Below are 20,672 nucleotides of genomic sequence, written 5' to 3'. Positions count from 1 at the left end.
TATTTAATTCATATACACAGCAGAAAACCTGGATGGAAAGGCCACCAAAATGTCCATGGTTTTTCTATTCTGGATGCAATACACTACTGCTAACTAGAGTGCTCCTGTTGTGTATTGGGGTCATCCTATGTGTCTGCTACTCTGTATCCTTTGGTCTAAATCCCCCCATTTCCTCCATCCCACTCCATCCTACCCTGATAACCAGTGTCTCATCTCCACTCTGTATTTGGAGGGGCTAAAGGGATTCCATATGTGATATCAGGCATTAGTTGTCTTTCTGTGCGTGGCTTATGTCCTTTAGTTTCATCCATGTTGTGACAAATGGCAGGATGTCCTGACATTTTAATGCTGAATAATACTCCATTCTGTGTGTGTGTGCATGTGTGTGTGTATACACCACAGTTGATTAATCCATTTGTCATCAGATACCTAGGTCGTGTCCACGTCTTGGCTATTGAGAATAATGCTGCAATGAACATGGGGCTGCAGATACCAGGAGTCCTCAAAACGCCAGGAAAAATGTTTATGATGAAAAAACTATGCATGGATTTCAAATTTATTTTGTACCAAAATAAACCTTTTAATTCAACTTTTCCATGATGCTGTGGAAATTTCCTTGTTATCTTTATGATGTGGTGATCTTCTTTGGGTACATACCTGGAACAGGGGTTGCTGGGTTGATCATACAATAATTCTGATTTTGATTTCCTTCGGAAACTCCACACTGTTTCCCATGATGGCTGCACCACTCTGAGCTCTCATCAGCAGTGTTTAAGGCTTCTCTCTTTTCCAACACTAGTTATCACTTGTCTTTTTGATAATAGCTATCCAATTATTTGTTTGGAATAGAATTCATGGAGACATCTACAATTTTTTTTCTTTATACCTTTTTTGTATTTTTAGTCTTTTTCTCACAGCCATTATTGCTTTTCTAAACATAAATACGTCAGGAGAAGTTTATGGGCATAAACCTCAAATCTATACCTTCTAATTCTTGAAATCATTTCTAGAGAGAAAAAAAAAGGCAAAATGAGAAGAGAAATTAGAAAGATAAATGAAGAACAGAGGGAATGGGAAAGGAGAGGAGAGAAAGAGCAACAATGCAGAGAAAAGCAATTGGTGTTGGTTTGCCAGGAGGGTGACGTGCAAAAAATCAACAGGAGGGCAGCCTGTGCTCCATGTGGGAGAAACCCTTGAGTGCAACCCACAGGCCTGCGTGCACTGGGAGCCACGAAGGGCAGCCTGTTTGTAGGCTCCCTTTATGTCAGAAGTCACAGTGCATCCTCCCCCAGATGTATCCAAAGCAACAGCGTGCCTGGCAGAAAGTCCCTGGGGTTAGGGCGGTACATTGACTGTTCACAACTTCGGACTACTACCGAGCTCCAGCCAGGAGGCAGGAGAACAGAGCTTTCCTCAACCAGCCTCTCTGAGAGACCAGGGGCTCAAGGGGAAGTTGACCTGAAGTGCAAGGGACGCCCCCTAGTGCTGGGGAGAGGGCCGCTGTTCCAGGCTGGGGTGGGAGGAGCACTGAGCACAGGAGGGCGGGTGGGGCGAGCGAATGGTCAACATCAAGGCTGCATCCTCAGAGGTGCCTGCAGGACTCCTGGAGGGTGCTTTTGCAAAAAGGAAAAGCTCACAGATTTATTATAGTCATTCATTTATTTATTTAACACACATGAGCACTTCAGCCAAGCACATGCTTGTGCAATTTTAAGAATGATCATACACATTGTTGGGAAGGTTGCAGCGGAACAGTCACTCTCACAGACTTAAGCACGCGGTTGAGTTGAAATGGTTCAGCCTCAGCATCCTAGTTTTCCAGGCCTGTAGCAGCCCGGGCGGCGGAAACAACAGATAGTTATCATCTCTCAGTTCTGGAGGACAGAAGCCCAAAATCAAAATGTCAGCAGGGTGGGTTCCTTCTGAGGCTGCGCAGCAGGGGTCTGACCCGGGCCTCTCCTTGCTGGGGGGCTGTCTTCTCCCTGGGTCTCTTCACGTCTTCTTCCTTCTACACATTTCGACGTGTCCGATTTCCCCCTTTGCCTCAGGACGCTAGTCACACTGGATTAGGGCCCACCCACATGACCTCCTTTAGCTTGATTATTTCTGTAAAGACCTCTCTCCAATTAAGGTCCCACTCTGAAGGACTTCCACATGTTAATCTGGGGAGCACATAATTCCACCCATGACACCCCTACCCAGATGGCATCAGAGGGCACAGAATGGCCTCTCTGGCAAAGATGCAGGCAAACACCACCCAGCACTGTCCCTGGGAGCAAAGGCAGTAGCGACACCAGGCGCAGCAGCAATTGGTGAGAAACAAGGGGTGCTGCAGCCTTCTGGGCCTGGCTCCTGTCTTCCTATGTAGTTCCTGGGAGCAGGGGCGTGAGCCCATGGCAAACCATGAAGGTGATACCATGAGAAAGCTGGCAGCCCAGTCCTTTAAATCTACAACCCTGCAAGATAAGCTGTGTCTAAATGCCTCCACCAAACTCCAATATACCTGATAAAATCACCAGACACCACTTAATATGTCAGTCTGCTTTCACTGAAACATTAAATTCTCAAACAAGTTCCCAGAAAAGTCAATAAATCTCTCCACTGTAAACATTCCAAAATCATATTTCACATCCTGTATTCGTAGTTTCGCTATACACAGAGAAACTCAAAAGACATCATTGAGCAAATAAAGATATCTGAAATACAATTGCACTGTCTTAAATGGCGCGTGACATATTAACTCAGTCATTTAAGTTAGTGAGTAACCTGAAATAGCTGTTGAAGATTATCTCTTGATACTATCATGCAAAAAAAAAAAAAAAACTGAAAAAATATGCACAGTCAATAGTTCCAGTTAGAACACAGAAACGGGTTTCATCTGTTGAGATGACGCAAGTGTCCTTACGAGAAGTCTACCTGGCTCATTTTCTTTTTTATTTGTAATCTTTAAATACATTACCACACACAAAAATACTGAATTGGGATGGTCAGTGTGAGCAGTAAGTAGGAAGAAAAAAAAAAAAAAGCTAATGACTGAGCGCAGATGACAGTGAAGAGCCCTAGTCCAGTCGCTAAAACTTAGTCTAAAGGACACAGGAGATCCTTTCAGGCCCAGAGGTGTCTGGTGGATACTCTGAACCTCGTCAGGAGGAACCACACAATAAACAACATCAGGCATTACCCACCCGCAGTATGCACGGGCTAACCTCTGACCTCTAGTGGCAAAGCTACAAGTACAGCGTCCTCCATCCTGAACTGTTGCTGTCCTCGGGGAGAGAATCCATCTGTACGGACTATAAGAAAAACAGTCATCCACAACCTCAGAGAAAAATCCGTCTCTGATCACAGGTGTGGAGACCAGGGAAACCCTCGGCTGACTTCTGCTCAAAGGCTGATTTCAAGCCTCATGCAAGCAAGCCTGCGCCAAGAACCCAAGACAAACAACGGTCCTGGGGTTGAAGTTCAGACTCCTCTGCCTTCTTCTCCCCAAACTCTTCAGAAGATAAAACCCCAGAGCAAGCGAGAGAAGAAATAAAGCTGTGGATCACTGGTCTCCGTGTCAATGCTAACAAGTGCAGAGCCGTCACTTACACATAATAGTGTTCCGATACAAAGCAATACTGATACACCGAGAGGAAGACAGCATTTCGACAGCAGCAGTATGTCTTCCGTTATCATTTACAAATAATAGGACTAGAAACTGTGAAACCATAAAGAGAATGTCACCTATTCAGACATTAGCCTCACAGACCCACAGGTGGACAACTAAAGCAAAAGACGGCCGACACAAGCTTCTTCCAAAAACGACAGCAGAGCAGGGCCAGCGTAGTACACACAGGGTTACGTCACCACCTGCAGCACCAGCATCCCATATAGGTGCCAGGTCAAGTCCTGGCTGTTCCACTTCTGATCTAGCCCCCTGCTAATGCACCTGGGAAGGCAGCAGAAGATGGCCCAAGTGCTTGGGCTCCTACACCCACAGGGGAGACCCAGAAGGGGTTCCAGGCTCGTGGCTTCAGCCTGGCCCAACCCCGTCCCCCAGCGCCAGCTGTTGTAGTCATTTTGGGGGAGTGAATGAACAGATGGAAGATCTCAGCAAAGAAAATATAAAATGAGGAGGGGAAACCTCTTCTTTAAGAAAAACAAAATTGCTTGCCCTGATAATAGCATCAGCATTTGGACTCAAGCCTACTGCTATTAGTACAGGCAATGAACTGCCAATTCCCCAATCTTAATTAATTGCAAGAGCTACCTAGAGATAGTGCTGTTTGTGAAAAGCGCTCTCTGGTCCATAGCACAGTCCTTTCCATTGTTCAACATTTTCTTCAAAACACACACACACACACACACACACACACAACCCTGCCACACCCACTCTCCACACTCTCTCTCCTGCTAGCACTCACTTTTACTCGTATGCAGGGAGACAGATCACGCACTTGTATCTCCATGTTAACTTCTGACCTCCCCCGGCCCCATTACCCTCAACCAAAGTTAAACATCCGCTGTTTACCTTTATAAAGCCTTCTGTTCATAGACTCATAAATACACACATACGATTTGCCATGAACAGTTTCATGTTTTATTCTCTTGCTTAGTAGTACCTCCTGGGATGCCCTCCCAGGTGACTGCTATAGATCTGTGGCTGACTGTATTATTCAAAGCCAGCCGAGAGAATATGTCCCATGCTATACAGCCTTGCAAATACTTGTCTACTCGCCTGTAAATATGCCGAATCTTTCCCCCATTCTCGGACCTGAGTGGAGCTGTCACTCTAGGGCAAACAAAATGTGGAACGAGTGATCCTGTGTGACCTCTGAAGCTAGGTTAGAAGTGACACTACAATCTCCCCACCAAAATCACCTGTGGCTCTGGTGGCAAGGGTAGCAAGGCCACACTGGAGCTCACGTGCAGAAGTTGTTGGCAGACGGAGCTGGCCAAGGAGCCAGCCAACAGCCACACAGCCAGATCTGTGAGTGATGTGGCTCGGGTGATTCCAGCCCCCTGCCCCTGCGTCTTCTAATGAGTCCTCAGACACCATGGAGAACAGAGAACATCCCCGCTGTGCTTTGTCCAAACTCCCTGCCCACAGAATCCATGAGTGTCAGAAAGTTGTTGTCGCCTGTCAGTAAGCTGCAGGGAACCAGGTTGTGTGACAAAAGGTGACTGGGACAGGATTAACCGCTCCTTTCTGATGTCTGCCCAGTGGTTCACCATCTGGCCATATACAACACAGCTTGTTCAAGTGTTCCCTCGGCAAAGGCACCCACTTTGCTTCCACATTTACTGCCTTTTTTTTTTTTTTTTTTTTTTGACAGGCAGAGTTAGCCAGTGAGAGAGAGAGAGACAGAGAGAAAGGTTTTCCTTTTCCTTTGGTTCACTCCCCAAACGGAGCCAGGTGCTTCTCCTGGTCTCCCATGGCGGGTGCAGGGCCCAAGCACTTGGGCCATCCTCTACTGCCTTCCCGGACCACAGCAGAGAGCTGGACTGGAAGAGGAGCAACCGGGACAGAATCCGGTGCCCCAACTGGGACTAGAACTCGGGGTGCCGGCGCCACAGGCGGAGGACCAGCCAAGTGAGCTGTGGCACCGGCCCAGAGATATCCTTGATACACACCTTGAGACTTCTGCTTTCGCTTCCGTGAGAACTGTAGAGTACAACTGCTGAGCTAAATATGTACTTTAGTCTTCAATAGTTTCTTGTTTTTATTTTATCCTGAAGCTAATAAGGCTTGGCTCAGAAAAGCCCATCTTTTCTGAGAGGAAATTTATTAATGTCTTTTCTGCTACCTTATACATTTCATTAATTTGAGCCCTTTTTCTGCATGAATTCTCTTCTCTCTTCTTTTTGCTGGTTGTTTTCTAGTATTTTAAGGTGAGCACTGAATTCTTGTATTTCTGGACAGCTTCTGCTAAGTCTTACAAGTTTGGTTATAATGGGTTTTCCTTCTTTGCTTCACAGAGATTGCAATTTAGTTTCTAATTTGATCCAAAGATTATTTAGGAGAGTGGTCTTAAATTACAAATAATTGGGGCTCACCCTGGCATAATGGGTTAAGCCTCCATCTGCAATGATCCAGTTCCTGCTAATGCACCAGGGAAAGCAGTGGAGGATAGCCTGCACCATGTGGAAGACCCAAAGCTCCTGGATTTGGGCTGGCCCAGCCCCAACCATTGCAGCCACATTGGGAGTGAACCAGCAGATGGAAGATCTCTCTACATATATGTCTTTCCCCCTCTCTCTGTAACTATTACTTTAAGTATGTTTCTTGAAGACAACATACAGCTATTTTTGCTTCTAATCCAAATCTATTCCTGTCTCTTGGTGAGAAAATTTAGCTCATTTGCATTTAATACAATCTCTGAAAAAACTCTTGGAAAATTGAGGTCATTAAGGTCTAGTATAGTCACTGGGAGTCTTGATTCTATTCCCTCTGTCTTGCTCATACTTACTATCGGATGTACTTCATCAGTTCTCCTTCTTCCTTTTCTTTGTCTTTACTGGCACGGTCAAGTTACAGTTCATTTCCTCCCTGCCCCACAAATGCAAAATGATATTGTGCTTTCCCATTCCACTAGTTATCCTCTTCCTTCTCAATACGCATCATCAAACACACACTTTATTACTGCTATGTGAAAAGATACTGTATCCCATAAATTCACTTATTCCCTGATTCCTTCCCTGAACCCCAATAATGCTTTTAGAATCTTTTTGCTTCTTAATCCTCTTCCTTCAACCTCTCCTCTTGGGTTTTTCTGAGAAATTTTGCAACTTTTGCCACCAGGGTCTCAATGGGTGAGAGTCTTCATCTAATACGTATATTAGTATATTAGTCTTCATCTAACACAGTATATTTCCAGTCATCCCATCATGATCCACAGAGGGGAGAAGGCTCACCGTTCATTGTGTTTCCTTTCTACTTTCCTCATCGTGATTAATTTGTTCTCTAGGGTCCTCTTTTCATAATTTCTTCAGATGGGCAAAGATGAGTGACTTGTTCTGGAAGTCCTTACATCCCAGCCTCTCTTTCCCCTGGCAAGTGGGAAAGCGGCTTTTTGGGTCATTCTCGTTCCTCTCGATAGGTGAAAATATGACCACATCATCAAATGCTGTTCAGATCTTTTCCTCTTGCAAATAACTTCTCCTTTCTGTCTAGAAACTTAGAAGACCTTGAGATTCAGGAATTCTGTCAGAATGTGTTTAGGTGTCTGCTTTTCCTCATCAGTTCTGCCTAAACTGAGTGTGTACTTTGAACCTACAATTACAAGACTACTTGGCCCAGGAAATCTGCTTCGGTGAAGTTTGACTGCTCCCTTATAACCCACTCTGGCATTCCTGTGACTCATCTGAGTAGATTTCCTTCTGCTATCCTCCCTTCTCCCAGCAGTGCCAACGTAAGAGTTTGACAAAGTAGGTTCACGCCTTTCCAGAAAATATTAGACCATCACAGATACCAGCTTAATGATCTCATTATAATATCTGGTATCAGAAAGCAGCCAAAGGTGAAATATAATACATAAAATTGCACACTACGTAACACATTCTAGCAATACATTTTCACTATACTTTAAAATATACATCTATTAATTGTATTTTTAAAATGGTTTCCTAAAAGCAATCCCACAGGGCTTTTTGTGTTTTTTCTAAGGAAAACATTTCAGACAACGAAAGTGAACTCTCCTTCTCCTGCCTCTGACTCCCCAGCCGATCCCGAGGCTAATCTGCATTCTCTTTCTTATCAAGTCTTTCAGAAATTCTTCATGTGTAACAAGGACAAAAATGATTACTGTGGGAGTATTCACAGCTTCCCTCCTCTTGCCTACCAACGAAACAATCCTGCCATTTGCACGCTGCCCTCCTCCCACTGCGCCCTGATGCAGATAGCATGAGTGGGAAGAGAGGCGTGTTCTAAGAACCAAGGACCTTTGGATGGGAGCTTGATATCCAGCAGGCCCTGAGTTCTACACTGCAGGGGAAAACTGCAAAGGAAGAGGACAGGATGACGGGGAGGCCTGGAACTAGAGATACCAAGAGAGTTGTGGTGAAAGGCTGTGGGGAGTCTCCAGGGTAGAGAAGTGGGGAGAGCGCGCCTGGGGAAGGCAGACTTACAGGGACGCTTGGCCAGCTTGCACCTACATGACCTACATAAAGAGCATGTAGCATGTGCTACATAAAGAGCAAGTCTCGTGGAGGTTCTCTGAAGAACACAATAAAGGTCAGAATGATTTTTACTGTCTTCTGAATATGACATCTCCTGAAATTGAATCACTCTGCGCACACTGGATTTGTGGTAATGTGTGTGCTTACACACACACACACACACACACACACACCTATACATGTACACAAAGAAAGGTGTAGAGAACACAGGTTGATCTATTTACACACACATACCCTTTTAAAAACACAAAAATAGGACCATACTGTGAGTACTTTTGTACTTGACTTCTTTTTCCCTTAAAAACATAGATTTTTATCCTGCCTGCTTCCAAAGATTTGAATTAACTTATAATACAAACCACAGACATATGACCTAAAATTTTTAACATGACTCCAAGGGCAGGAACCAAGAAATAGAAGGTCCAAGGGAGAAATTACTATTTTCAGAAATTCTAGCTAATCGTTTCATGGGTGTAATACAAAATTAATGAGATGCTTTAAAAATAGGTTCCAAAGTAACCAACTGCCAGACATTATTTCAAAAGGGAAGAAATTAATTCTAAGAAAGAACAATGCAGAAAACCTCGTCCAGAGTTTAAAAAATAAGCCCTTCTTCCTAAATAGCCCCACCCACTTGAGATAATTAGCAGTGTTACAAGAGAGTTGTCATGTATCCTCAATTGTTTCTATAAACTCCAATAACCTGCGGTTCAGGTTGTGGTCCAGCAGGTAAAGCAGCTGCCTGCGACATTGGCATCCTATATGGGCACGGGTTTGAGTCCCAGCCGCTCCACTTCCAAGCCAGCCCCCTGCTGATGCACCTGGGAAAAGCAGTAGAGAATGGCCCAAGTGCTTGGGCCCCTGTTGCCCATGTGGGAGACCCAGATGAAGCTTCTGGCTCCTGGGTTTAGCCTGGCCCAGCACTAGCAGTTGCAGCCATTTGGAGAGCAAGGCAGCAGATAGAAGACCCCTCTATATATATATAAAACTCAGATTTCAAATACATAAATCAATCTTTAAGGGAAATAAAGGCTGCAATAACACAAACTAGTGGATAACTTTTTAAAATATATCTTATTGGCTTCCATAAATAGATAAACCACAAAGGGACTTCAAATGCACAGAGAAGTCCCACTGTAAAGAACAATTTCAGAAAGGCCTGGGAATGAGTCCACTTCTTACAACCGTCTCAGCTCTTCTCAGTGACCCTATCCATCTCATCTCTGCAGTCGGTGCAAAACAGCAGACTAAAATGGAACAATCCTTATAAATCTTTCTTCAGGGTGGGGCTGTGTTGTGTCAGATCCTAATGGCTTGAAGGATGTGGATTGTGGGGGAAAATTTTTTTTAATTCACCTGTACTTTAAGCTGGTGAGCTTTCAGTCTTCCTCTCCACTCCACTGCCTGTCACCTTGTGTTTGATGTCAGTCCTGCGACCTTCTCCTCTCTGATGACCATCACCTCCACGCTCAGCCACAAATCAAACTCTGCTGGGAACAAAAACCTGCATCTCTCATGTCCTGACCTCTGAAATTCTCTCCCTCCCTACAACCACCGTCGACTTGACCTTCCCCTAAAATTGTCTAAATCTCCATCACTTCCTCTGGATCCCACCTCTTACCGAGCCTGCGTCTCAGACAGCCATTCCAAGTGTTCACATCCAGCACCCTGAATTCTCTTCCTGCCCGTTCTGACTCCTGTCCATACTTGCTTGCCAATCACCAACACAGACTAACCCCAACTATATCTGTTTCTCCTGACCCCAAAGCATTGCGTAAGTGATGCAACAAAGAAGCATCAGGTGTTTAAGAGACACAGCTCTGTCTGAAACCTGGCTGTGCTATTTACTAGCAGGGAAAGTCTGGGCAAATAACAATCTCTCTGCACATCTGTTCCCTTAACTCTAGAACTGGATATGTCCATTAGGATGCTTTCAGCTATAAGTATCTGAAAACCTAAGCAAAAGTCACTCATGTATCCCATAACAAGACAGCTAAAGGTCAGCTCCAGGGTTAGTTCAGGGGCTCAATGACGTCAGCAAGCACAGAGGCTCTGTCTTCCTGTGCTCCAACCATCCTCGGCACACTGCCTTGAGTCTTCATTTGTCTCCTCCTGATTTCAACACGGCAACTGCAACTGCAGGCATCACATATAGAAACAAAGCCCTACTGAGAAAGAGTGCTTCCTCCCACGTGCTTCTATTAGGAAAACTTGCAACCATTCTAGTGAACTTCTCCTTGATGTGGTCAAATAGTCACCTTTTAATCAATCACTGGCAAACAGAAATGCAACTGCTACAACTGGTGTGACGCTAGAATGGGGCGGTCTCCCTCAGCACACTGTCACCAGGTATGTGAACATGAAGTTGTGATAGCACAAAAGAATACCTGACAGGTAGGCCGCCAGTGTCTGCCATATGGTTAGAAAGATTATACTGGGGCTGGCGCCACGGTTCACTAGGCTAATCCTCTGCCTTGCGGCGCCGGCACTCCGGGTTCTAGTCCCGGTTGGGGCGCCGGATTCTGTCCCGGTTGCCCCTCTTCCAGGCCAGCCCTCTGCTGTGGCCAGGGAGTGCAGTGGAGGATGGCCCAAGTGCTTGGGCCCTGCACCCCATGGGAGACCAGGAGAAGTACCTGGCTCCTGCCATCGGATCAGCGCGGTACACCGGCCACAGCGCGCCGGCCACGGCGGTCATTGGAGGGTGAACCAACGGCAAAGAAAGACCTTTCTCTCTCTCTGTCTCTCACTGTCCACTCTGCCTGTCAAAAAAAAAAAATAAATAATAATAATAATAAAATACTTTCACTTGCAATTGGTTAAAAAAAAAAATTATACTGGGAACATTGGCAAAGTCCCTAGTAGTGCCTGGCCCAGCCTGGACAAACCGGGTTTCAACTATGTCCACAAATTCTTTACTTACCCTTTAGAAGGTAGAACTAATTCCCCTACCTTTCAATGTGTACTGAACTTCAGAACTTGCTTCTAACAAATAGAAATTTGGCAGAAAATGAAGTGAGACTTCGAACACTAGGACACAAACAGCATTGCAGCGTGGGAAAGCCAGCTGCCATACTCTAAGGACACCCAAGCAGCCTTCGGAGAGGGCCATGTGGGGGTAAATCGAGGACTCCCACCAACAACCAGCACCAGTTGAGGAGCCATGCGAGTGAGACATCTCCTTGGATTCCCAGCCAGTAAAGTTCTGACTGATGCCACTCACGACTCTCCCAGCTAGGCCACTCCCAGAATCCTGAGAAACTCATTATTATTTTAAGCCACTAAGTCTGGGGGCAACTTCACATCACAATAAATAATAGATTTTGATACCAAAAGTGGGGGGAGCAGGTTTGGAATCGGGAGTGCAAAAAAACTTTAAGAACTTTCAGGAGAAATTAGCGGAAACTTGAAGAGAGCCTGATGGCCTTTGATCAAAGTGCCAGTGAGGACAGGAAAGTTCCCAGGTTTATTGAAGACAGCCCTTGGGGGGCTGGCATTGTGGTACAGGGGTAAAGCTGACATCTGCAGCACCAGCATCCCACGTTGGCACCGGTTTGAATCTCGGCTGCTCCACTTCTGATCCAGTTCCTGCTAATACGCTGGGAAAACAGTGGAACATGGCCCAAGTGCATGGGCCACTACATGGGAGATCTGGATAAAGTTCCTGGCTTCTGCCTGGCCCAGCCCCGGCCGCTGTGGTCATCTGGGGAGTGAACCAACGGATGGAAGATCTCTGTCTCTCCCTTTCTCTCTGTCACTCTTTCAAATAAATAAATAAATCTTTTTAAAAGTTATTATGAGGATTAAATAAATTTATTTCATGTAAACTTAAGAAAGAGTACAGATTTTGGGGCCGGTGTTGTGGCACAATACGCTACCTGCTACTTGGGACACCAGCACCCCATATCGGAGTAGCAGTTCAAGTTCCAGCTGCTCCACTTTCTATCCAGCTTCCTGCTAATATGCCTGGGAAAGCAGCATACAGCTCAAGTGCTTGGACCTAGATGTAGTTTCTGGCTCCTGGTTTCAACCTGGTCCAGCTCCAAATGTTGCAGCCACTTGGGACTTAACCATTGATTGAAGCTCGCTCTCTCCCCCCTCCCTCCCTCTCAGTCAGTCTTTCAAATAAATAAATAAATTTTTAAATAATAATAAAATGAAACTACATTCCCCCAATCCTCTGGCCGGGTAAAATTCCCTATAGAACACAGCTTCCATGAATTAGATGCACTCCAATGAGATCTGGTAGGCAGACTTACAGTGGAAGTCATCTGTCCACTGCTAAGGCTCACTATGCTGAAGAGGCAGGCTGTGGAAATGGCAGGTTTTTGTGCCACACTGCACAGGTGCCCAGTCACCAGGTCCGGGCGAGCTGAGGGAGAGCTGGGGCAGTGCTGCCACAGCGACTTCCAGATTCCTTACCTTTAATTACGGCCGAGGTAGCAGCTTCCATGCATAACCCTGTAATGTTATGGAAGTTATTCCCGGAGCCACGTCGAGAATCCACTTCTTCAGGTCCATTAACTTTAAAGAAATACTTGTCATAGAGTTTTTAATATAAGTAGACACTGCTGTATAGTGAACACCCATCTTCAACATATAGGAACTTATGGCCAATCTTGTTTCCTAAGTGCCTCTCACCCACTTCCGGCAAGTAAATTCCATAGTTCAGCATGGATGTCTTTTTAAAGACTCTGGAGAAAACATAACCACATCATTCCTTTAAAAAAAAAAATACTATTTCTTTAATATAATTAAGCATCCAGTCAATGTTCACATCGCCAGTTGTCTTTTATTGTCATATAGGGTTTTGTTTCTGTTTTTTCGCTGAGCCAGTACCCAAGTAAGGTCCACAAATTGAAACTGGTTGACATGCTTGTTAAATTCTTCCATCTGTGTGGTTTTATTTTCTTGGTTTTTTTTTTTTTTTTTTTTAAGAAACTGTGTAGTTATTAGAGTTGCCCACAGTCCAGGTTTTGGTGACTGTTGCAATGGTGGCTGTAGACATATTCCTCTGTCCTCTGTAATTCCTATAAATTGGTTGTTGCAAACTTGGTCAGATTTAATCCTCTAAAGATGCATTCTCCCAGAAAAGATCCGCATTTGCCTCTGGCAGGCAGCTATTGCTGGCATTATCAGGCGGGCACCTCTTTAAACTCAATTTGGGAGGCCAGTGCTATGGCACAGCAGGTAAAGCCACTGCCTGCAGTGCCAGCATCCCGTGTGGGCACCAGTTCAAGACTTGGCTCTCCACTTCCCATCCAGCTCTCTGCTATGGCCTGGGAAAGCAGTAGAAGAGGGCCCAAGTCCTTGGGCCCCTGCACCCGCGTGGGAGACCCAAAAGATCTGGACACCTGGCTTCGGATCGGCATAGCTCCAGTCATTAAGGCCAACTGGGGAGTGAACCAGCGGATGGAAGACCTCTTTCTCTGCCTCTCCTTCTCTGTGTAACTCTTTCAAATAAATAAATAATTTTTAAAAATAAATAAACTCAATTCAGGGGCTGAAGTTCTTTTGACTACCCTGGATGATGTGACTTTGGGCTGTTAATCTGTGAGGGACAATAGTGACTGCATCTCAGTTTTTTGTTTTAAATCTGCTCTGCTCTGGGCCAAGGAAATATTTCTTGCAATCTTCTGAAAGTAAAATTATTTTATTCATCCTAATGCCCACCAAGAGTGGAAGCCCCTTACGGTGCCAGCTTTATGTGGTGTCTCTTAACAGTCTCCAAGTACGCTGGCCTTTGTCTTCTGTCCCTAGACCCCAAGTTCCAGGTGAGTCAGGATCAGAGGCACTTATGCTCAAGTCCCTCTAAGTGTTTCACTTAGATCTTTGGCCTGAGCCCTTGGTACCTTATCAACTGTGCAATGCTTTAGGGCGTTTTAAATACTGTCAGCCAGAATTTTTAGTTTCCCCACTTCCTCAGTGGGAGGATCAGAAACACTTATGAAATACATACATCCCATAACTAAACAGACAGGGTGACACAGCACTGCCAGCTCCTACAGATTGAACTTCCCCAAACAAACTCTCCCTCACTGCCCCAAGTCCAGTGTTAAAAATTATTCAGGCTTCTTGTTGTCTTGGAGGGCATTCAAAGTTTCAAAATTTGACAAGAGAGGAAAACATTCTGGAACCTAATTTTTAACAGAATTCCATGTGTTATTCCATTGAGATAACAAAACACAGATTATTTACATGTTTTCAAAGCTTCCTGCTTAAAGGATATTTTCCTCTGATATCCTGAAATCCAATGGAAAGGAAAGCATATTCTGTATGGCTTGTTCTGTGACATCTTGTAAACAACATCATTCCATCACATTTTCTTCACTGCCCCCCATCCCTTGTTACACCCTGCAGAGATGCTCTTGCATCTGACCAAAGAGAGGACTATTGGCTGGAGCTTGTCCTTTGCCATTTCTCTACCCCAAAATACAGTCCAAGGAATTTGTTTGTGTTTTGATAATTAATATTAATGCATTAATATTTCATTGGTTATTAAACAACCCACAACAAATTAAACTTAAATAAGTCAAGATTTCCATGAGTAATGCTCTGGAAGTTCTAGAACGTATGAATATTGTACACTTTCATATGCACAAAAGCCATGAACTTAAAATGCTTGTTTTCCTGCTGAAAGTCATGTGAAAACTTCAAGCAGGAGGGCGGAGTTCATAGTCACCAGCTGCAACAGAAGCAACCATTCTTGCCTTGGCACCTTCACAGCTCTCTCTACACTGTTTTATAGCTCGTAAGACATTCGTGTTTATATCTCCCTATCCTGGTGCACTTTAGCTTTAAATCACTCACACCAAGTACTGAGCTTTTTGCACATGAATTTGATTAATAAATGCTTAATTCAGTAAGTCAGTATGCAAATATATTAACTAAGCAGTACTGTCAGACATAATCTAGTTGCCACAACTGTGTGATCATACTGAAAGTGATTCCATAAATCATCAAATGAAAGTCCATTATATCACCCTTTTGGCTACTAACATCATTAGAATTTTTAAAGTTACAACATACACAACTGTGATTTCTATTTTATTATTCCTAGCAAGGTTTGCATATTTACATAATATTCAAAAATTATGTGGCAAAGATTGCTATTTGTTACCCTTAATATCTGCTCTCTTTCTGCCAGAGGTATACCCAATTTTAGCTGAACATATAGTAGTCTGAAACAGACAATTTGCCAACCTTCCTTGCAACCAGATGTGACCACGTGACTAAGTTCTGGCCAAGAGGAAGAAGTGCCCTCTGGCAGCTTCTAAATATCATTTTTCAGAGCCTTGGCACATGGCCCTATTCTGGCTTCCTTGTCCTTCCACAAGAAGAATGTTGATGTAATAGTTAAGAGTCTAGTCACCCACACTGGGCCAGGAAAATGAGGGTCACACCTGGGACAGAGAAGACCCTATATCCCCAAATCTTCATAGAAACATCAGTCCCAGACTCTGTTTCTGAGATTTTCTATTGAGAGAAACAAATCTTTGTCTCTTGCCATTGGTATCTCAGGTTCTTCCAAAATATCAGCTTTCTTTTGGACGAAAGAAGACAGCAGATTCCCAAACAGCAGACCTTCACATGGTGCTGCATCTCTTTCAGGAGAGTCTGACGGGGGACTGTCTCCTGTTGAGTAAATACTCTTACCATTAAAATGGATGCAGCTACTCTGTACTAGCAGACAGGGAACCTATTTTCTAATTGTACCTCTGCCAGTAAGTGGCAAGCTAGTTAACTTCTCTAAGCCTTTATTCATTAAACAGGGATAGCACCACCTGTGTAAGAAAGTATACCATACGTCAAAGTGTTCCACAGTACACATCACTACACACGTAATGGTTCACAAGAGCAATTATGAGACACCTATGGAGAGAAGCCCTGCCTGTCCCATACTGTACCCCAGTAACAAGTGGTCAGTAAGTATCTGTTGAATAAATGCTTAAGTCCTTGTTAAATGAGTGAATTATTCTGCTCTTGGTTTGAATAAACTTCAAGGGTTCTTAATGTTATTTAAAAACACAATACTTGAGCTTCTTAGAAACATGATTCCTAATTCGAATGTCAGTCAAAAGATAGGTGAAAAGGGAAATCATAACTATTTGCTGCAGCAAAATAATTTAAACTATAAGAAAGCCCATGGTACCGAAATAAAATTTTTATGTCCCATCTCATCTAAAATTACAGTTATACTAAAAATATTTTAAATATTTAAATCACTAGCCCTTTCACATCAAACGAAGGATTTCCTCACACTGGACTGTGGCTAAAGTACTTTATTAAATTAAGTATGTAATTTGCAAATGGCTTCATAAGAAATTTTAAAATCAGTTATAAACATTTTCAATAAAAAAAATACAGAGTTAACAGCAAAATTACATTTTCTTTATAGTACAAATAAAACATTTATCTCTGATATACCATCTGAAAATTCTATAATATATTCTCCAACTGATAGCTGCAATATTGTACTTCAACAAGAAGCCTCACGATTAATTCAATCATCTAGTAATAACAGACTTATCATTTGGACCATAAAAATCAATTGTTCAACTTTAAGGAAAATAATAAACTTTGTCATCATATAATGTGAAGTTATGTATAAAAGGCTCTTCAGCATGTAGACGTGTTCTAGACTTGTTTCTTTATTAAATTCTATAAAGAGGCATTAAGTAATACTGTAAACTTGAATTACATTTTAAAAATAAGCACCATTAACATACATTCTACATAAACCTATTCAGCTTTTAAACAACACATTTTTTGACCACACATTTAAATCTGTTTTCGTTACATGTAAATAAAATGTGCAATATTTAACCACTACACAGGAACATTATCAAACTTTACCTCATTGCACAAAGGAAAAGCACTTAGAAAAAACAGCACAATTATTTTTGTCTTTTTTATACATTTTGTAATTTTCTTGAGAGCAGTTAAAAACATTGTCAGAGCAATTTCCTGAGTTTCAAAAGTTTCCAATTTCCAGCTCAGAAATAACTAATCTGGTTTTATTCGCGTCCTTTTTCTAAGCATATAAAACACTTGGATTTAAAAAGAAAGACTGAAATATAAAAGACAGGAAGCTATGCAAAACAACTGTAAGCTTTTCTTCTCAAGATGTGTTATAATACCCAAGATGCTTTATAAAGTCAAAACTTCTACCATTTAATGTATCCTACCTATAAAAGCTAAATAATTGCAGAGAGTATGGAAGTACTAACAAACAGAAGAAGCTTCACCTTGAAAATAATACAGACATGAATAGCCCACAAATTTAAGAAAACAAGCTTCCATTTGTCACATGGATTAAAAACACTGTTAAGAGTCCCCCTGGTCCAACCACTCACCCATTGTGGTTTCTACATTAGTTCTGTTTTTATCTCTGGCAAACTGGTAAGAGACTATTACTGTTACTAAAACTTTCCAAACTATAGAAGTGTTGTATTTTAAAATATTTTAAAAGATTAATTAAATTTACAAAGAGTCATTGCAATGACCATGTACTTGCATAAATATACCAATACATAGAAACTTGGATCAACTTCAGACTATCTTTACCTGTGACAGAAAAGATTTAGAAATGGGCAAAAGAAGGAGGGATTATAAATTTTGTCTCATAACTATACAGTGCTTAAACTATACTAATTAGTAGAGGTAGGAGCTACTTCAGGATTAAGCAATTTTATAAAAGTACATATGCTGTTAAATTTTTGCCTGTGTATTTATGAATAATGATTAAGAAATACCACTAGATTTGCCAAAATAAGGCATAGAATTAAAGTTGTACAGTATAGAACATAGCTCCTTTCCTTTTGTTTCTGTTAGAAGACCATACCTCTACTTCTTTTGACTGCTCCCTCATTAATTACACTAAAATAAGTCTAGCTGAAGTATTTAAAAGTGATGTTTTTAAAACCAGGTGAAGAAATAAAGAAAACACAGAAAATGAGTGTGCAGCTGCATACACTCAGTAACACCAGGTTTTTCACATCTTTCAAATTATATTAATTTACACATAGGAATATTTTGTTTCATTAACAACTATAGCTTTCTATGAAGTCATTAAAGGGAACTGCTTCATCTATAATGTATACAACACTTCTAGGTAGCACAAAAAAGTGTGGTAAACTGTTGGTACTGTTTAAACAAATTATTACAAACATAAGAATGTGTATAATACTCCAGTACCAGTCATTAACCATCTCTAAAAATACATAGATTCTTATTTTTGAAACAAATTTCAATGATAAGGCTCTTCATTTAAAAGCATGCTTTCAAGATATATAAAAACATGTATTTTTGAGTTTTATTTTCATTAAAATGTTTGCTTTTTTTGGAAAGCATTCTATATTTCAAGATTTGTTCAATAACCACTCAATCCTATTAATTCCTGATCCAAATAATTTTTTTAAACCTAACAAAAAGCATCAAAAATGTTCACTAAAATTACATACATGTTGGCAATATTCTCTAGTCAAAGTCAAATTTATTTAAGCCACTGTATTATACTGGAAAATTGTACTTTACCACATTAAGCCTGTATAAAGGAAATTATAATTTACATACTTACAGGACTTATTAACTAACCAAACAACAGAAGTCAGTGAAAGTTCCATTTTAGAAAGTTGGCTCTTTTTCAAAATAAAGGTAAAGATTTTTTAAATGATAAGGATTCCTTTTGTGATTATTAACAAAAATGCTTTCTACATTAGTTTTTAGTTCATAGGATTTTGATCTACTACAGTTTACAAATTACTTGCATCAAATTTAAAACACAGCTATTTAGTACTGTCTGAAATATCACTTAAACAGACAGTCCTCGAAGTAGTTCCATAAGGCAACAACACCTGGTAAATATCTAACCATTTCTCCTTCTCTGAAAACTTTTCTGACTATGGAAGATAAAAAACTGCAATACAATCTCAGACCCAACTTGCCTCCCAGAAAACGCACACACAGAACAACAGAACGAAAGGAAAGAGATCAAGATCAAATACAAAGCAGAATAAAGTGCAACAGCAAGTCTTCCTTCCTGCAGGATATGACAAAATGAAATGAGTTTATGCATCTAGCTTTGAAAGCAAGAGGTAAGTACTCAAGTGTTTTCTTAGAAATCCTTTCTTTCTTCACAACTACTACTAGTACTACTACTACTACTTCTTCGATTCACGCTGCCTTTGAAGAACATGAGCCAGATTTCAAAGCACTTCACATGCTCTCCACAGAAGCCTTTAGGACTTCACTAAATGTCAAACAATTAACACAAAGCTAACATTTTCTCTGAGCAATATTCAGAGCACTTCAGACTTTAAAAACTGCGGCTGGTAATTTTTCTGAAATGTTCTGTATCAATAAAAATCCCCTTTAATATTTTCAACAGGTAACATTTGGCATTTTGATTCAGTAAAAAATTAAATTTCTCTTGAGTTTTGAAAAACATCAACTGTTTGCTATAGAACTGGACATGACTTCTAATAAACACTATTTAGAGTAGAACTGACTGAATTACTGCAAGTAAAACTAACTTTAATCTATAAACTTTCACACTTCCAAATCAAGGACGTTTAGTTTACTTTAGCATGACTTTCAAGCACCCTGGTTTAATTTCAGAGAACCTGCAAAAATGAGAAAAGAGTTATTTTAAACAAAAAAATTCCAAACTGGGTAAGAAATAGATCTTGAATCAATTCCACATATCCACGCTTAATATAATATTTACCATCAAAGTACTCTCTTTAATAAGTCAATATCCAGAATCAATACCTATATTTATGCTCCTTTTAATGTACTATCCAAACAAATACAATCTTAAAGCCAGGGATTACTTCTAACCTAGTAGTGAATACAAGTAAAGATTTTTCAAAACCTCTCAAGGTGGAAATTGACCTGCCTGACACAGAGTATGCTGCCTGAAGGGTAAGACAGTGTCCGCATCACACGGCTTCTGTGCGAGAGAATACCAACAAGTCTCTGATGGAGCAGGGCAGACTGCTTCATCTGGCCACGCAACGCTTTCACCTCTCTCAGTGTAATATTTCAAGGAACACTGGAGTCTCTACCATGGTCCATCAATCTCATCATGATAATGCTGGTTTAGCCACTGCAAAACTAACTGTGAAGCGTCACCCGTTTTCATGCTCCACAACAATGCTGCCATTTTCTATAACGTAATCAAATAACATCTTATTACATGGCATAAACAACATACGCTGCACTAATGAACACTGGAAGGGAGGACCAACTAAATGATGCACATCCCCAGGGAACCAATCAACATATCTTTAATTTTGGATTCATCTTATCAATTTCTGCTACTGAGTAATGATCACTTTAATGAAAAAAACCATTTCATGCTGGCAAGCAAACATGAATCAAAGCAAAAATCATTAATGGCATTTTAACTTTTGAAGACATAAATTCCTATCAACTGGAGCATTTCTGTTGAAGTTTAAACATACCCATATTACACTGCAGCAGAAGTCCACCCATTCTATCTGAAGCCCACA

General features: G+C 41.6%; 1 protein-coding gene across 2 annotated transcripts in view; it reads right to left on the bottom strand.

Annotated features, from left to right (window-relative positions):
• Positions 1–1,640: 1,640 nt before the first annotated feature.
• The window catches only part of N4BP2 (NEDD4 binding protein 2), a 116,063-nt gene continuing 97,031 nt past the window's right edge, over positions 1,641–20,672 (bottom strand). For both annotated transcript variants that reach the window (XR_011386210.1, XM_070068125.1), the window contains exon 19: positions 1,641–19,781. Coding sequence is in view for 1 of the 2 variants with exons in the window: in XM_070068125.1 (XP_069924226.1) it covers positions 19,736–19,781 (46 nt within the window). In the remaining variant the exon portion in view is untranslated. The remainder of the gene's footprint in view (positions 19,782–20,672) is intronic.

The sequence above is a fragment of the Oryctolagus cuniculus genome, chromosome 2 (genome assembly GCF_964237555.1).
Source record: "Oryctolagus cuniculus chromosome 2, mOryCun1.1, whole genome shotgun sequence".
NCBI classification, from domain to species: Eukaryota; Metazoa; Chordata; class Mammalia; order Lagomorpha; family Leporidae; genus Oryctolagus; species Oryctolagus cuniculus.
This window is presented reverse-complemented; position numbering and strand designations above follow the sequence as displayed.